We start from the raw sequence: 17,222 nt of genomic DNA, 5'->3' as shown, positions 1-17,222 counted from the left end.
TGCCCAGAATACAATGACAGTGTTTGGGACTGGCCAAGTTAAAGGAGGAGCGTTTTTGCTGACTTAGCTACGGCAAACACTTCAAGATTCAACCAAGATTAAAAAACAGTGCAATCTTTGGCACACAAGTCATATATAAACACATATCCTTCCATGGCAGACGTCCTTCGTGGAGTTTGGTCGCCGAGCGCGTCCTGGATCATAGCGCGAGGGAGTTGAAACGCGACTCCTCAGACAGTGATTACGCAGGGCTCAGTTTATGGAGTTGATTTTCTGTCGGAGAGACCACGCTGAGAGGAGGCCTGAGTGCTCCTCCACTGATTACAAATGATCCCGGAACGGCGCGGCCTTATCTGCATTTATTTTTGTTTCTCGGACAAATTTGCATCTCCAGAAAAACGAATCGTGCAGAGTGCGGGGCCGACACCACAGTGGCCATTTGTAGGCGTCGGATAAAAGCTCCTCGCAAACAGCATCGATCAAGGGTTAGCATTCCTCAAAATCTGACTCCGTAGTTTGAACAGGCCAAATCCATTCATCACAAACAGCTTCCACAAATAAGTACAAATAAATTAATCTAGAAACGTAATCACAGAGGACCACACAACTTAATGCACTATATTTGTGTGATTTTGGTAGTGATTGGAGATTTTAGACCACGGCAGTATTTTTTTCACTTAAAGACAGTGTTTTGAAATTGAGATGTTCGACTGCCATCCGGATCTGATTTTCAATCTGAAGGTACTGATCTGAAACCCAGTAGTGGTAGGAGTATTCATGTATGTTAATTAAGAACAAGTATAGCTACAGGGGCAAAAAAACAAAAAATAAAAGTATAAGTACCTGTGGAAAAATGTACTTTAAGAGTAAAAAGTATTTCATACCGATTTTGAGAGCTGATAAAGTGTAAAAAGTTGCTAGATTTGTGCAACTGAATTGATTTCATATTTCTTTTCATAACTGTTCTGTTTGTCAGCTCAAACTATGAACGTGCAAAAATATCGCCTCAGCCTTTTCCAAGCTGTCTCAAACGTAAACAATGTACTTTTTAGTCCTGTTAAAACTGTAATGGAGTAAATAGTACACATGCTGGCTCCCATAAAATAAAAATGTGTTAATTAAGTAAGCGTTAGACTGTAAATTATATACTCAAGTAGAAGTAAAAGTATTGTGTTGGAAAACTGAGCTGAATTGAACTACTTACAGACAAAAAGTACCGCACTACTACCCACCTCTGATCAGGTCGAAACAGCGATGTTTCGACGAAGTGTTTTGGTTTTGTGTTGGAGTGAGCGCCGAGGGAGTGGTCTTTCCTCAGGCCTCACTTCTTCACACTTGTCTGACTCCTAAATGAGCCGCATAAGAACGAGAACAACACACAAGGTGAGCGCATGGCAAACAGAGGGAGAGAGAGAGAGGGGGGAGAGAGAGGGAAAGAGAGAAAGACCAGAGAGAGAGAGGGAGAGAGATAGACCAGAGAGAGAGAGGGGGAGAGAGAAAGACCAGAGAGAGAGAGGGAGAGAGATAGACCAGAGAGAGAGAGGGAGAGAGATAGACCAGAGAGAGAGAGGGGAGAGAGAGAGGGAAAGAGAGAAAGACCAGAGAGAGAGAGGGAGAGAGATAGACCAGAGAGAGAGAGGGGAGAGAGAGAGGGAAAGAGAGAAAGACCAGAGAGAGAGAGGGAGAGAGATAGACCAGAGAGAGAGAGGGGGAGAGAGAAAGACCAGAGAGAGAGAGGGAGAGAGATAGACCAGAGAGAGAGAGGGGAGAGAGAGAGGGAAAGAGAGAAAGACCAGAGAGAGAGAGGGAGAGAGATAGACCAGAGAGAGAGAGGGGAGAGAGAGAGGGAAAGAGAGAAAGACCAGAGAGAGAGAGGGAGAGAGATAGACCAGAGAGAGAGAGGGGGAGAGAGAAAGACCAGAGAGAGAGAGGGAGAGAGATAGACCAGAGAGAGAGAGGGGGAGAGAGAAAGACCAGAGAGAGAGAGGGAGAGAGATAGACCAGAGAGAGAGAGGGGAGAGAGAGGGAAAGAGAGAAAGACCAGAGCGAGAGAGGGAGAGAGATAGACCAGAGAGAGAGGGGAGAGAGAGAGGGAAAGAGAGAAAGACCAGAGAGAGAGAGGGAGAGAGATAGACCAGAGAGAGAGAGGGGGAGAGAGAGAGGGAAAGAGAGAAAGACCAGAGCGAGAGAGGGAGAGAGATAGACCAGAGAGAGAGGGGAGAGAGAGAGGGAAAGAGAGAAAGACCAGAGAGAGAGAGGGAGAGAGATAGACCAGAGAGAGAGAGGGGGAGAGAGAAAGACCAGAGAGAGAGAGGGAGAGAGATAGACCAGAGAGAGAGAGGGGGAGAGAGAAAGACCAGAGAGAGAGAGGGGAGAGAGAGAGGGAAAGAGAGAAAGACCAGAGAGAGAGAGGGAGAGAGATAGACCAGAGAGAGAGAGGGGAGAGAGAGAGGGAAAGAGAGAAAGACCAGAGAGAGAGAGGGAGAGAGATAGACCAGAGAGAGAGAGGGGGAGAGAGAAAGACCAGAGAGAGAGAGGGAGAGAGATAGACCAGAGAGAGAGAGGGGGAGAGAGAAAGACCAGAGAGAGAGAGGGAGAGAGATAGACCAGAGAGAGAGAGGGGAGAGAGAGAGGGAAAGAGAGAAAGACCAGAGCGAGAGAGGGAGAGAGATAGACCAGAGAGAGAGGGGAGAGAGAGAGGGAAAGAGAGAAAGACCAGAGAGAGAGAGGGAGAGAGATAGACCAGAGAGAGAGAGGGGGAGAGAGAAAGACCAGAGAGAGAGAGGGAGAGAGATAGACCAGAGAGAGAGAGGGGGAGAGAGAAAGACCAGAGAGAGAGAGGGAGAGAGATAGACCAGAGAGAGAGAGGGAGAGAGATAGACCAGAGAGAGAGAGGGGAGAGAGAGAGGGAAAGAGAGAAAGACCAGAGAGAGAGAGGGAGAGAGATAGACCAGAGAGAGAGAGGGGGAGAGAGAAAGACCAGAGAGAGAGAGGGAGAGAGATAGACCAGAGAGAGAGAGGGGAGAGAGAGAGGGAAAGAGAGAAAGACCAGAGAGAGAGAGGGAGAGAGATAGACCAGAGAGAGAGAGGGGGAGAGAGAAAGACCAGAGAGAGAGAGGGAGAGAGAAAGACCAGAGAGAGAGAGGGAGAGAGATAGACCAGAGAGAGAGAGGGGAGAGAGAGAGGGAAAGAGAGAAAGACCAGAGAGAGAGAGGGAGAGAGATAGACCAGAGAGAGAGAGGGGGAGAGAGAAAGACCAGAGAGAGAGAGGGGGAGAGAGAAAGACCAGAGAGAGAGAGGGAGAGAGATAGACCAGAGAGAGAGAGGGAGAGAGATAGACCAGAGAGAGAGAGGGGAGAGAGATAGACCAGAGAGAGAGAGAGGGAGAGAGAAAGACCAGAGAGAGAGAGAGGGAGAGAGAAAGACCAGAGAGAGAGAGGGGAGAGAGAGAGAGAGGGAGAGAGATAGACCAGAGAGAGAGAGGGAAAGAGAGAAAGACCAGAGCGAGAGAGGGAGAGAGATAGACCAGAGAGAGAGAGGGGGAGAGATAGACCAGAGAGAGAGAGAGGGAGAGAGATAGACCAGAGAGAGAGAGAGGGAGAGAGAAAGACCAGAGAGAGAGAGGGGAGAGAGAGAGAGAGGGAGAGAGATAGACCAGAGCGAGAGAGGGAGAGAGATAGACCAGAGAGAGAGAGGGAGAGAGATAGACCAGAGAGAGAGAGGGAGAGAGATAGACCAGAGAGAGAGAGAGGGAGAGAGATAGACCAGAGAGAGAGAGAGGGAGAGAGAAAGACCAGAGAGAGAGAGAGGGAGAGAGAAAGACCAGAGAGAGAGAGGGGAGAGAGAGAGAGAGGGAGAGAGATAGACCAGAGAGAGAGAGAGAGGGAGAGAGATAGACCAGAGAGAGAGAGGGGAGAGAGAGAGGGAAAGAGAGAAAGACCAGAGAGAGAGAGGGAGAGAGATAGACCAGAGAGAGAGAGAGAGGGAGAGAGATAGACCAGAGAGAGAGGGGGGAAGAGGGGGAGAGAGAGAGGGAACGAGAGAAAGAGAGAGCAAAAACACGAAAAGAAAAAGTCCAAAAAACATCCACATTATTCCACTTAACAGAACGTATCAGGTGTAGACACAATATTTATGTTTTGTTTTTGTCTACTTTTAACTTAAAAAGTATAATTATTTGCTTTGTTTACATTTATTTTCATCCTCTCTTTTTCCTTTCTTTTAAGAAAATAAACAACATAAACATATTCAGTTCATGTTCTTTCATTACACCACTTTTATTGATTTGTTTTATTGACATTTCTTTCCCTTCTTTTCTCCAGCTCTTTCCTTCCTTCCTGTGTCATAACGTTTCATGCTCTTTCATTTACACCACTTTAGTTTATTTCGATTCCGTTCTTTTTCTTTTCCTACTTATTCTTCCTTATTTTTTCCTCTTTTCTTCCCGGCATCACAAAAACGTTCTCACCGTTTAATCGATGCGTTCATTAGGCTCAGCTCCAGTGAAACAAAGATGGCAGGTGTGATCAGGAAACGGGAAAGAGGGAGTAACGAGGGGGTGAGGGGGGTGAGGAAGAGGGGGCTCTCCCCTACTTCCTGGGGGCGTGTCTGTCCCAGCTGTGTGTGTGTGACCTCTGACCCCCGGCCTTGAGCAGAGGTGGTGAGTCGTGACTTATGTTTAGTGGACTCGTAGGTGTTTTTTGAGTTAACTGTGACCTCGCTAAGCATATGGACATTTATTCAACATTATTTCACTTATATTGACATTTATTCAACATTATTTCACTTATATTGACATTTATTTAACATTATTTCACTTATATTGACATTTATTCAACATTATTTCACTTATATTGACATTTATTTAACATTATTTCACTTATATTGACATTTATTTAACATTATTTCACTTATATTGACATTTATTAACATTATTTCACTTATATTGACATTTATTAACATTATTTCACTTATATTGACATTTATTCAACATTATTTCACTTATATTGACATTTATTCAACATTATTTCACTTATATTGACATTTATTTAACATTATTTCACTTATATTGACATTTATTTAACATTATTTCACTTATATTGACATTTATTAACATTATTCCAATTGTATTGACATTTATTAACATTATTTCACTTATATTGACATTTATTCAACATTATTTCACTTATATTGACATTTATTCAACATTATTTCACTTATATTGACATTTATTCAACATTATTTCACTTATATTGACATTTATTTAACATTATTTCACTTATATTGACATTTATTTAACATTATTTCACTTATATTGACATTTATTAACATTATTCCACTTATATTGACATTTATTCAACATTATTTCACTTATATTGACATTTATTCAACATTATTTCACTTATATTGACATTTATTCAACATTATTTCACTTATATTGACATTTATTTAACATTATTTCACTTATATTGACATTTATTTAACATTATTTCACTTATATTGACATTTATTAACATTATTCCACTTATATTGACATTTATTAACATTATTTCACTTATATTGACATTTATTCAACATTATTTCACTTATATTGACATTTATTCAACATTATTTCACTTATATTGACATTTATTTAACATTATTTCACTTATATTGACATTTATTCAACATTATTTCACTTATATTGACATTTATTTAACATTATTTCACTTATATTGACATTTATTTAACATTATTTCACTTATATTGACATTTATTTAACATTATTTCACTTATATTGACATTTATTTAACATTATTTCACTTATATTGACATTTATTTAACATTATTTCACTTATATTGACATTTATTTAACATTATTTCACTAATAATCAGATTCTGCAGTCGATCTGAAATGTTTTAAACCGTGTGCACGTGTTTCTTTGGTTAAATGGGTTGTTTGAGGGGAAAAAAATCTAGTGTTTAATATGATTTTATGTAAAGATTTGTTTCTAAAATATAGAACCGTGAAAAAGTAGAGGTTATTGACAAAATATGACAAGTTTTTTTGGCAGCAGAGCTAAAACGTCGACAGATATACATTAACAACGTTGAAAAGTAAACAAAAGTGCATAATCGTGATAATCTGCTGCACAGATGTCAAGATTGTTCAGTTCATTGATTATTGTGACTATTTAGGTCGGAATATAATGGAAAGAAGTAAAAATGAATAATCATGAGAATCTTTGGCGGAAACAGTGAGTCATTTCAGTTCAATCTAGACTCCAAAAAAACTACATGTAAAGTACTGTTTGCCACTTGTTGCTCTCTGAATACAACAATAACGATATTCAAAATATATACTCAATATTAAACGTTTGCATAGGTGCATAGATACATTGCATGTATCTGATTATCATTCTTTTAAAATATTTCAAAAAGATCCAACATAAAACACAAAAACAAACAGCAAATTATAAAAAAAATGAATACATATGGACATCAACTACACATTAAAATCAAAAAGACTCATTTGGTCCAGAGTTGGTCAAATTTGTAAGTTTGAATGTCATTTCTTCCATTTGTCTCATATCTGTTATTAAACCAGCCCAGTCCTTGATCGTTGGGGGTTTTGTGTCATCCATTTCTTAGTTATGGTCTTCTTTCCTGCTGCCAAAAGTACATTCCAAAGGTATTCACTGTGTCCATGGCAGGTGTAGCTGACGCTATTTTGTCAGTATGCGTTACTATGGCAACTAAGAGTCCTCCTCAAACATTTTATTTTCATAAGAGTTTCTCACCAAATTGACCCAAGCATCATTGTAATTGTTTGACAATGACTCTTGGATGAGAGTCGAAACGTCTATTTTTTCTAACTGAGTCCAGATGACTACAACTGAAGCTTTTTCTACATTGTAATTGTTTGTTATTTATTTGTTTATTTATTTAAGTTAATATTTACCGGTGTAAGTTTTCATGTGACCACGGGCGTCGCCCCGGAAGTAAAAATACAGAGACCGGGAGAGAGAGAGAGAGAGAGAAGCCGTGAAACAGAATGGTAAAAGAAAAGACTGGTTAGAGAGAAGAGAGAAAGACAAACGTCTGCCAGAAAACCACTTAACTACCAATGGTCATATGTTGGCGAACACGGTAAATATCCTTGTGAATGTTTATTTTGTACTGTTTGTAATTTATCATAGCTGATACATTTTTCTGTCTTTTTTCTGTTTTAGTTTTCACGGTGTAAAGGTGTAAAAGTGTCAAGGTGCAAAGTTGTGAAAGAACAGTGTGGTCAAAACTGCAATTAAACCTGACCTGACACAACATCAGTATGGAGCGCCATGTCCTTTTTAGACCGAGTTGAACCACGAGTTCTGAGGCCCAAGTACGATATTATTTACATTACAATATATCGTCAACCTATAGCGTGTCGACACAATCCTGAGGTTCATATACGTTCCAGAGTACTCTTAAGATACTCGTCTAATATTATGCTGCACTTTGGCCTTGTGAGGGGTGGAGCTGTGAGGGGTGGAGCTGTGAGGGGTGGAGCTGTGAGGGGTGGAGCTGTGAGGGGTGCAGCTGCAGGAGGCCCACACTGTGATGGATGGACACAGGGGCTCTCGTCCATCAGCTCCCCCCAGCTTTGATTGTGTGTCCTGGGCTCACGTTTCTCCAGCTCCAGCCTCATGAGAGGGACGGTGCGAGGATCAGGTTACGCACGAGGAGGAGGAGGAGGGGGAGGAGGAGGGGGAGGAGGAGGAGGAGGAGGAGGAGGAGGAGGAGGAGGAGGAGGAGGAGGAGGAGGAGGAGGAGGAGGAGGAGGTCAGAACCATGTCATTATCAGCTCAAAGACAGCAGCAGTCCCGGAGCAGACATGCCTGGACCTGTCCTGTCACAAAGCTGTACATGTGATTTTGACCTGTCCAGAGAGAACTTCATAATATCTTGCTATTCCTGCTCTCAAAGTTACAATGCACACGACAGGTTTTTACCACTTTCTAATTTTGACTTAATTTGGTGTATTTATACCTGTTCATATCGAGTAGGTATTTGTGGAGAAAACGTTGAAAAATCTGTAGAAATTGACAGGAAGTGACATCACACTAGGGACACTCACTCTAATCAAAGTTTATGCATAATTTACACAAAGAAACAACTTTTTTGACTCTCTAAATATTCATTCAACAAAATAAAGTTGCTCTCATATATTTTTATTTGTCGAATAAAAATAATTGTGACATTAGATTAGTTTTTGTTGGGTAATTTCCTAGTGTGATGTCATCAATTATAAACAGGAAGGGGAATTATAAACCAAAAAAAATTGCTATTCTTATATTTCTATTTTTTTTCAAGCATTTATCTTAACTGCATTTTAGTTCGATAAGTCGTCCGACCTGTCAGAGGCACTTTAAAGGGGCTGTACCCTCTTTTTCCAAGCAATAAAGTTCCATTTGTTTTGCCACAGTACAGATATATTGTTAAAGGAGCTATTTGGATCAAAATGAGATCGCTGTGTGCTGCCCACATCAAATTATAGAGCATTTTAGTCTTCGTGAAGTACAAAAATGAACTAGTTCTGTTTTTTAAATGGTAAAAATCATGTATAACAAAAACTTAGATTATATCAGCGAAGGATTATGTTCACACCATTTTTTCTTTTCGTTTCAATTTGTTTTAAATCAAAACATTTCACAGCATTTTGGTTTTCTTCATGAAGATAATATAATATAAAAAGCCTGTACTCACCTTGAAAATGAAAAGTTAAAATTTGAGAGAAAATGTCATATTACTCAATAAATAACCATAAATTAAATGACAATATTGTTTTTATAGACAGTCCTTCAAGATATGTAAAATAAATAAATATTATGTTCTAAAATTCCAAATAAGGATTTAAAGTGATATTTCTGCAATATTTAGTGTATAATTTATTCATCTCTTTAAACTTAAACTTCAGCTTATACTTTCACAGATATTTTTCACATATTTCTGTCTGACTGACGTAATATTGTCCAAATATTGTTATCAAGATACTGATCTTTGTCAATCTTGCCTCGATTTACACTGTATCTTTAGTCTTGGGAATGTACATTGTCTCAAAGAAAATGACAACAAACAAAATCAAGTATAATCAATTTATTATTTACTAAGGAAGAGTCAATGGTTCAGTCTCAAAAATATTAACAGCTAAGGTAATATATTTTTAACAGCGTCACAACGAAAACAGCTGATTGTCTGTGTCTCAGTCCAGTCTTACGGCTCATGGAAGCGCACCTTTTCATATTTATTGCCATGATTTGGTTATGACATTATGCATAACGCCTGTATCAGTATAATTTAGTGCAGATGTTTGTGAAGCCTCTTGTTTAGTGAATCGCCAACAGTTCAAATCCCTCGTCTTTGTTTCTTTTACTTGTTTTTCCCGAGCGTCCGCTGCTTCTCCCCGTGCTCCACGATCTTCTCCTCCACGTACAGGCCTTTGCGTCGCCGGACCGCGTTCATGTATTTCAGTGCCTGGTTCGCCGAGTCGGCTTTCTCCCCGAAGTGCAGGTACTCCTCCTCCGTGGTGGGCACCCAGAACGGGTCGCTGCCGATCACCTGCAGAGAGACCACCACAAATGAAGGTTCATGTCTCACGGGCTTAAGCAAAAAGTTCTATCTCAAAACTTTTTTTTTTTTTTTTACATTATCTTGATGTTGTGTGAAGCGCTTTGAATTGCCTTGAGTAAGAATTGTGCTCTACAAATAAACGATTTGTAGAGCGATCACGATATTCAGGGAACTACAAACTGTTTTCATTAAAAAAAAAAAAGTGAAAAAAGGAAAAGAAAAAGACAAGATCAAGTATAAAAAGTTATTAAGATATATATTTTGAGATTCCTTACATCAAAAGCAGTATTTCTTAATTATTCCTCTTTTTATGTTTTTTTTTTGGGCACTATAACGCCAAGAGGGGAAAAGAACAGGGAGTCCATTCAGCAAACTGTCAGAGCCGGTAATCACACTCACAGCGCCTGGCATATGTGCTGCGGCTCACAAACCTCTGCCAGCAGCACGCGCAGCACCCGATCACATTTTTGATGCGAGCTGTGACTGAACAAGCCTGTGACGCCCTTAAGCCCTCGGACAGTCGAAATTGAGATTCCCGGAACAAAACGTGAGCAGCGGCTGTCGGCTCCTCCAGCTGCTGTTCGGTCTCAGAGGAGCCGCGTGGCACAGGCCCCCCCCCCCGGACTACAGTAGCTGCACCTGGCTCGGGACACACACTGGGGCAGATGGTTACGCAGCGGCCTCAACAGCCAAACGGCTTACAGCGAGCAGCACACAGCGCACGTGAGCAGCATATGCACACGCACAATGGGACTGCAGCAGGGGGGGACGCCAGGGGAGGGCTTGGGTTTTGGGGGGGGGTTCAAGGGCACTGCAGTGAGCGCTTCAGTGGGTAAATGATGTCGGACGTCTGTTAGAGAAGAGCGGGACTGACGCGGAGTTAATGCGAACAAGGCGAGCGTGACCGGAGGAGATCAAACTGAAAACGACCACGTAAGAGAGTTTTAAAAGTTGAACTAAAATAAGTGTACCAAGAATCTGAATCGTGCTGGGATTAGCTGTTAAACTGAGGCTAGGGCTGCAGCAGTAAACGATATACTGTAGTTTATCACGATAAAAAAGGTAAAAAATAATTGTTCTTGGTAGATTTAATCAAGATAATTGCCATTTTGTGCAGTAAAAAACAACACTTATCCATGATGTAGTTGTTGTTATCACATATGACAAAGTACAACAATATCATAGTTGTCTATCGTCGTATTATTGTTAATCACTTTTATTTTGGCAGTGATAATCGCACCGTGAAATTTCAATATCATCATCCAATGTCTCGTTGAGATTGTGCTGAAGAGTTCAAATAAATCCAAAATGTATACTTAAATTTAAAGCTATGAATCTAGGACGTGAAACACCAACAATGGAAACGACGGATGGATACATGTGGAATGTCATTTTGGCAACAGCAAAAAAAAAAAAAAAAAAAAAAAAAAAAAAAAAAAAAAACAATAACAAGGAAACTATAATAATGACAGGGACTGGGCTGAAATAGCTGTTGGTAAATATATAAAACTGAAAAAAGTCTACTTAAATTGTGACTTTAAAAAGTGACAAATTTGCCGCTAAAAGGGTACGATACAAGAGGGTACGGTACAAAAGGGTACGATACAAAAGGGTACGATACAAAAGGGTACGATACAAGAGGGTACGATACAAAAGGGTACGGTACAAAAGGGTACGATACAAAAGGGTACGATACAAGAGGGTACGATACAAGAGGGTACGGTACAAAAGGGTACGGTACAAAAGGGTACGATACCAAAGGGTACAATACAAAAGGGTACGATACAAGAGGGTACGGTACAAGAGGGTACGGTACAAAAGGGTACGGTACAAAAGGGTACGATACAAAAGGGTACAATACAAAAGGGTACGGTACAAAAGGCTACGGTACAAAAGGGTACGGTACAAAAGGGTACGATACAAAAGGGTACGATACAAAAGGGTACGGTACAAAAGGGTACGATACAAGAGGGTACAATACAAAAGGGTACGATACAAGAGGGTACGATACAAGAGGGTACGATACAAAAGGGTACGATACAAAAGGGTACGATACAAGAGGGTACGATACAAGAGGGTACGATACAAGAGGGTACGATACAAAAGCGTACGGTACAAAAGGGTACGATACAAGAGGGTACGATACAAGAGGGTACGATACAAAAGGGTACGATACAAAAGGGTACGGTACAAAAGGGTACGGTACAAAAGGGTACGATACAAGAGGGTACGATACAAAAGGGTACGATACAAAAGGGTACGATACAAAAGGGTACGATACAAAAGGGTACGATACAAAAGGGTACGATACAAGAGGGTACGATACAAGAGGGTACGATACAAAAGGGTACGATACAAGAGGGTACGGTACAAAAGGTTACGATACAAAAGGGTACGATACAAAAAGGTACGTTACAAAAGGGTACGGTACAAAAGGGTATGGTACAAAAGGGTACGATACAAGAGGGTACGATACAAAAGGGTACGATACAAAAGGGTACGATACCAAAGGGTACGATACAAAAGGGTACGGTACAAAAGGTTACGATACAAAAGGGTACGATACAAAAAGGTACGTTACAAAAGGGTACGATACAAGAGGGTACGATACAAAAGGGTACGATACAAGAGGGTACGATACAAGAGGGTACGGTCCAAAAGGGTACGATACAAGAGGGTACGATACAAAAGGGTACGATACAAGAGGGTACGATACAAGAGGGTACGATACAAAAGGGTACGGTACAAAAGGGTACGATACAAGAGGGTACGATACAAAAGGGTACGATACAAAAGGGTACGGTACAAAAGGGTACGATACAAAAGGGTACGATACACAAACCTACTTTCATTTGACAACTAGTTTTTGTCTCCTCGCTGGCTGTGCTTTGTACTGTTGTTTCTTGACCAAATTAATCTTTTTTTTTAATTAATATTACTGCCAAATCACCAGTGAATAGTTTACTGTAGCAACGGTGAACAAAGGGGATAAGCCCAAAGAGGAAGAACATAATCAATAAACAATTTGCTTTGGGATTTTTAACACAGACTCCACATAATTTCCAGCAGATTGCGACTCTGTTAGACGTCAGGTAAGAAACGTGTACCGCAGTGAACGCTACGCACATTTTCACACCGGGAAACCACTTTTAGTACAACCATAATTATCTAAAAAAAAAAGTCATCTTAAACGATTCTGTCAATTAAATCCACTCCACGCGGTGTTAAAAGCACTGTATGGGGTTTGTATCCTTTCTGGTGGAGCGTCCGTTATCGCTTTGCCTGGACTGTTGCCATCAATTAACTAATCTGTCACCGTGGAGACGAGCAGGTGACGCTACCAGGCCAAGGTTCAGGTAAGTCAGGTTTATTCATACTCCCAAACATGAATTATACGAGCAATAAATAAAAGGTCTTAAAGAAGGTAAGAAAATGCCATCCAGTGCTCATCAAGGATTAACACATAAAAAAATAAAGGTCCTTTTCCCCCCTTCTCTTTCTTTCTCTCATTCTTTTTTTTTTTTTTTTTTTTTACAGTATAGCATAAAACACATACTTTGAAGATGTACAACTACAGTGGGTGGTAATAAGTGCACCTTTTCAGTTGGCTGCTAACTGCCATTAAAAGCAACATAACAATAAAACAATAAAAAGAGCCTAAGACTAAAACATCAAGGTGCAATTTGTTGCTTATTTAATAAAACAGCTGCTGGTAAAAAGCTGTTTGGCATTTTGGGACCAGGTTCTTTTGCACAGATGGAATAAAAAGCAGAAATCCACTGTGCAAAGAAGGTCTGCAATGGATTATCAATTTAGCGTTAAAAAAAGAAGCAGGCAGAACAAGCAGGTGGCGGACCCTGTACCAGTGAAGTTACACAGTGCACTTTAAAGAACAATAGAGTTAAGTGAATACTAGGGAGCTAACAATAACAGACGTATTGTGATATAGTTGAAAGTCTTGCAATAATATCGTGGGCTGTCACAATATACCAGTAAGCTAAACAAATATAGAGAACTACCGTATTTTCAAGATAAGTCACACTTTTTTTGGCCGGGGTGCGACTTATCCTGTGCAACTTATATGTGATATTATTTGTTATTTTCACACTGGCAACCACAAGAGGGCGCTCTAGGCTTTAAGTGACGCAGAAGAAGAACCAGCACTTCCTCTACCTCTGGAGTTTGAGGAGCTGTTTAGAAGTGACACCGAGGTTGTGATTCATTGTGCAGAGTAAGTGCAGTAATGTAAGAACAAGTCTTCAACAAGGACGATGTATACAGTTTGGCATTAAACTCATCTATCTCTATGGAATATCTACTTTAAGCAATGGAAACACATTAGTTTAATGCCATACTGTGAAACATTCCAGGCAAAGCAGTAACATCTCCATGGAGACGAGTAGTTGAAACCTTTGAAAATATGATTTTTCAAACAATGATTCCCTGACTGAAAAGTGTAACGTGTATTTCTACAGGCAATAAAACAATAAACACTTGTGATTGTCTTGTACTGAATTTGTGTCAATCAGTGTTACTTCAGCAGCTAATGAAGACATAAATAAACATATGTTAATTGAAAGTTTGACTATATTTTCATTATTTTTAGCAATAGAAACAGTAGAGGTGGAGTTTCATGATGTTTACTGTTAGAGAACAGTGTGTACAATAGTGGACCTGCCACGTTTCTATGCACTGAACTGTTTATTAGCAGTTAAATGTGCTTTTACAAATGTCTGGTTCAACCTAAAATAAAGCTGTTTAAAGAGTAAAAGAAAGAGTTTGCATATTGATCATCATTTGTCCACATATGAGCTGGCCTAGTTAAGTGACCAACGTCTGGGCAGAAGTATCTGGACATTCAGTTCAGAGTCAAACTAGGGAATGAAAATCTTAATTGAAGATGGATTAACTGTGCTGTCCACTGTCGATACTGTATTATTATTGCCGACAGAGCACACTTCTATAAAAATTGCCTGCTATTATATTGATCAGACCCTTACAAAGAAATTTGCAAACAGATGTCAGACGGCGCATTGACCGGACTAAAAAATGAGTCGGGCCTATTTGAAAAATGCGACAATACGCAAACGACGTGTACAGCCAAACATGCGGCCCACAGCGTGACACGCGGGGCCGGTCGAGGGGCCGATCGATACGAGACGTTATTCATTCAGCGCCGCAGCCTCGCGCCGCACAAAGCCCTCATTCTGATGTAAATCTAATGTAAAGATCCCAAAGGAAGCACTAACCCGGGCCTTACGCAACCGCTGCCGACCTGCTCTCACAGTCCCGGCTCATTCTCATGTTAATCCAATACAGGGCCCATATCAAATTTGTTGTCGGGAGGAATGCTGATATAAGCCGCCGAGGAGCGGGACGAGGGGGGACGAGAGGGGATGAGGGCGAATGAGGTGTGGACACGGTGGTGGGGGCGGGGGGGTGTGTGGGGGGGTGGGGGGTGGGGGTCCATGGCACACGAGCGAGCGGAGGGCAGACGGACGGGTTTTAATGAGGCAAAGACAATGGCGCCGGGACAATGCGGCTGGACACGGGCTGCGAGTGATGAGAGGTGAGGAGACGGGAGGAAGCGGAGGGTGAGGGGACGGGGGGGAAGCGATGGGTGAGGAGACGGGGGGGAAGCGGAGAGTGAAGAGACGGGGGGAGGAGATGGGATGAAGCGAGGGTGAGGAGACAGGAAGAAGCGGAGGGTGAGGAGACGGGAGGAAGCGGAGGGTGAGGAGACGGGGGGAAGCAGAGGGTGAGGAGACGGGGGGAAGCAGAGGGTGAGGAGACAGGAGGAAGCGGAGGGTGAGGAGATGGGAAGAAGCGGAGGGTGAGGAGACGGGAAGAAGCGGAGGGTGAGGAGACGGGAAGAAGCGGAGGGTGAGGAGACGGGAAGAAGCGGAGGGTGAGGAGACGGGGGGAAGCGGAGGGTGAGGAGACGGGAAGAAGCGGAGGGTGAGGAGACGGGGGGAAGCTGAGGGTGAGGAGACGGGAAGAAGCGGAGGGTGAGGAGACGGGAGGAAGCGGAGGGTGAGGAGACGGGGGGAAGCAGAGGGTGAGGAGACAGGAGGAAGCGGAGGGTGAGGAGATGGGAAGAAGCGGAGGGTGAGGAGACGGGAGGAAGCGGAGGGTGAGGAGACGGGGGGAAGCTGAGGGTGAGGAGACGGGAGGAAGCGGAGGGTGAGGAGATGGGAGGAAGCTGAGGGTGAGGAGACGGGAAGAAGCGGAGGGTGAGGAGACGGGAAGAAGCGGAGGGTGAGGAGATGGGAAGAAGCGGAGGGTGAGGAGACGGGAAGAAGCGGAGGGTGAGGAGATGGGAAGAAGCGGAGGGTGAGGAGACGGGGGGAAGCAGAGGGTGAGGAGACGGGAAGAAGCGGAGGGTGAGGAGACGGGAGGAAGCTGAGGGTGAGGAGACGGGAGGAAGCTGAGGGTGAGGAGACGGGAAGAAGCGGAGGGTGAGGAGACGGGAAGAAGCGGAGGGTGAGGAGATGGGAAGAAGCGGAGGGTGAGGAGATGGGAAGAAGCGGAGGGTGAGGAGACGGGGGGAAGCAGAGGGTGAGGAGATGGGAAGAAGCGGAGGGTGAGGAGATGGGAAGAAGCGGAGGGTGAGGAGACGGGAAGAAGCGGAGGGTGAGGAGATGGGAAGAAGCGGAGGGTGAGGAGACGGGGGGAAGCAGAGGGTGAGGAGATGGGAAGAAGCGGAGGGTGAGGAGATGGGAAGAAGCGGAGGGTGAGGAGACGGGGGGAAGCTGAGGGTGAGGAGACGGGAGGAAGCGGCGGGTGAGGAGACGGGGGGGAAGCGGAGGGTGAGGAGACAGGAGGAAGCGGCGGGTGAGGAGACGGGGGGGAAGCGGAGGGTGAGGAGATGGGAAGAAGCGGAGGGTGAGGAGACGGGGGGAAGCGGCGGGTGAGGAGCAGTTCAAACGGTTCAGACGTGTGCGTTTGAGTGGCAGGTAATCGCACACGTCGATGAGAAAAGGACGACGCCTTTAGGTTTTGGAGATGTAGAAATGGAGCGTTGCGACAAATTCCCGTCGTCAAATTGTTGGCCTGGTGAACCAAATATATTCAGTTTGTTAGTAATCTGAGTACAACGGCTTGATTAAGCTCTAGAGCAGGACTCAACAGGTCCTTACATGGAGAATGTAGCACATATATTCCCCTTTAAGAAGGTACAATACACTGAAGGGACTGTGTGGACATACGGGGGACACAGACTAAAGTAACATCCATTATACTTTCTACTCCAAAAGAAAGCTGTTGGAATTATTAATCATGCAGACTATTTTGCAGCAACAAATCACACTTTTGTTGACTTAAAAGTATTAAAATTCTTTGATCTTGTCAATATGAGCACAGCTGTAGTGAGGTATAAGGCATATAATCCCTCCTTTTATACAGCAGTTATTTGAACACAGAGTCAATACAACCTTATTTGGAAGAACGGGTATTTTAAAACAAATTAAGACCGGAACTAACTTAAAAAAAGTACCTGTATTTCTGTTAAAGGGGTTAGTATATGGAACAAGTTTTTTTGAAAGCTATAGAACTCTGAAATTATTTATTTATGTACCGTATATAGTTTGTGTACAGAGTAATGTATAGAGTCTTTTCTGCGCTTTAAAGTT

General features: G+C 42.6%; 1 protein-coding gene and 1 long non-coding RNA gene across 2 annotated transcripts in view; both read right to left on the bottom strand.

Annotated features, from left to right (window-relative positions):
• LOC140381380 (uncharacterized) overlaps positions 1-17,222 on the bottom strand; it is a 355,558-nt gene that overhangs the window by 161,977 nt on the left and 176,359 nt on the right. The gene's annotated exons all lie outside the window — the stretch shown is intronic.
• efl1 (elongation factor like GTPase 1) overlaps positions 9,389-17,222 on the bottom strand; it is a 148,970-nt gene continuing 141,136 nt past the window's right edge. The window contains exon 22 of the mRNA XM_072465005.1: positions 9,389-9,579. Coding sequence (XP_072321106.1) covers positions 9,391-9,579 — 189 coding nt within the window. The 3' untranslated portion in view covers positions 9,389-9,390. The remainder of the gene's footprint in view (positions 9,580-17,222) is intronic.

Source organism: Eucyclogobius newberryi, unplaced genomic scaffold (genome assembly GCF_026437365.1).
Source record: "Eucyclogobius newberryi isolate DKJ021-1_F unplaced genomic scaffold, fEucNew1.0.hap1 SCAF_5, whole genome shotgun sequence".
In the NCBI taxonomy this organism is placed as follows: domain Eukaryota; kingdom Metazoa; phylum Chordata; class Actinopteri; order Gobiiformes; family Gobiidae; genus Eucyclogobius; species Eucyclogobius newberryi.
The sequence above is the reverse complement of the archived record's forward strand: the minus strand, read 5'-3'. Positions and strand labels throughout refer to the sequence as shown.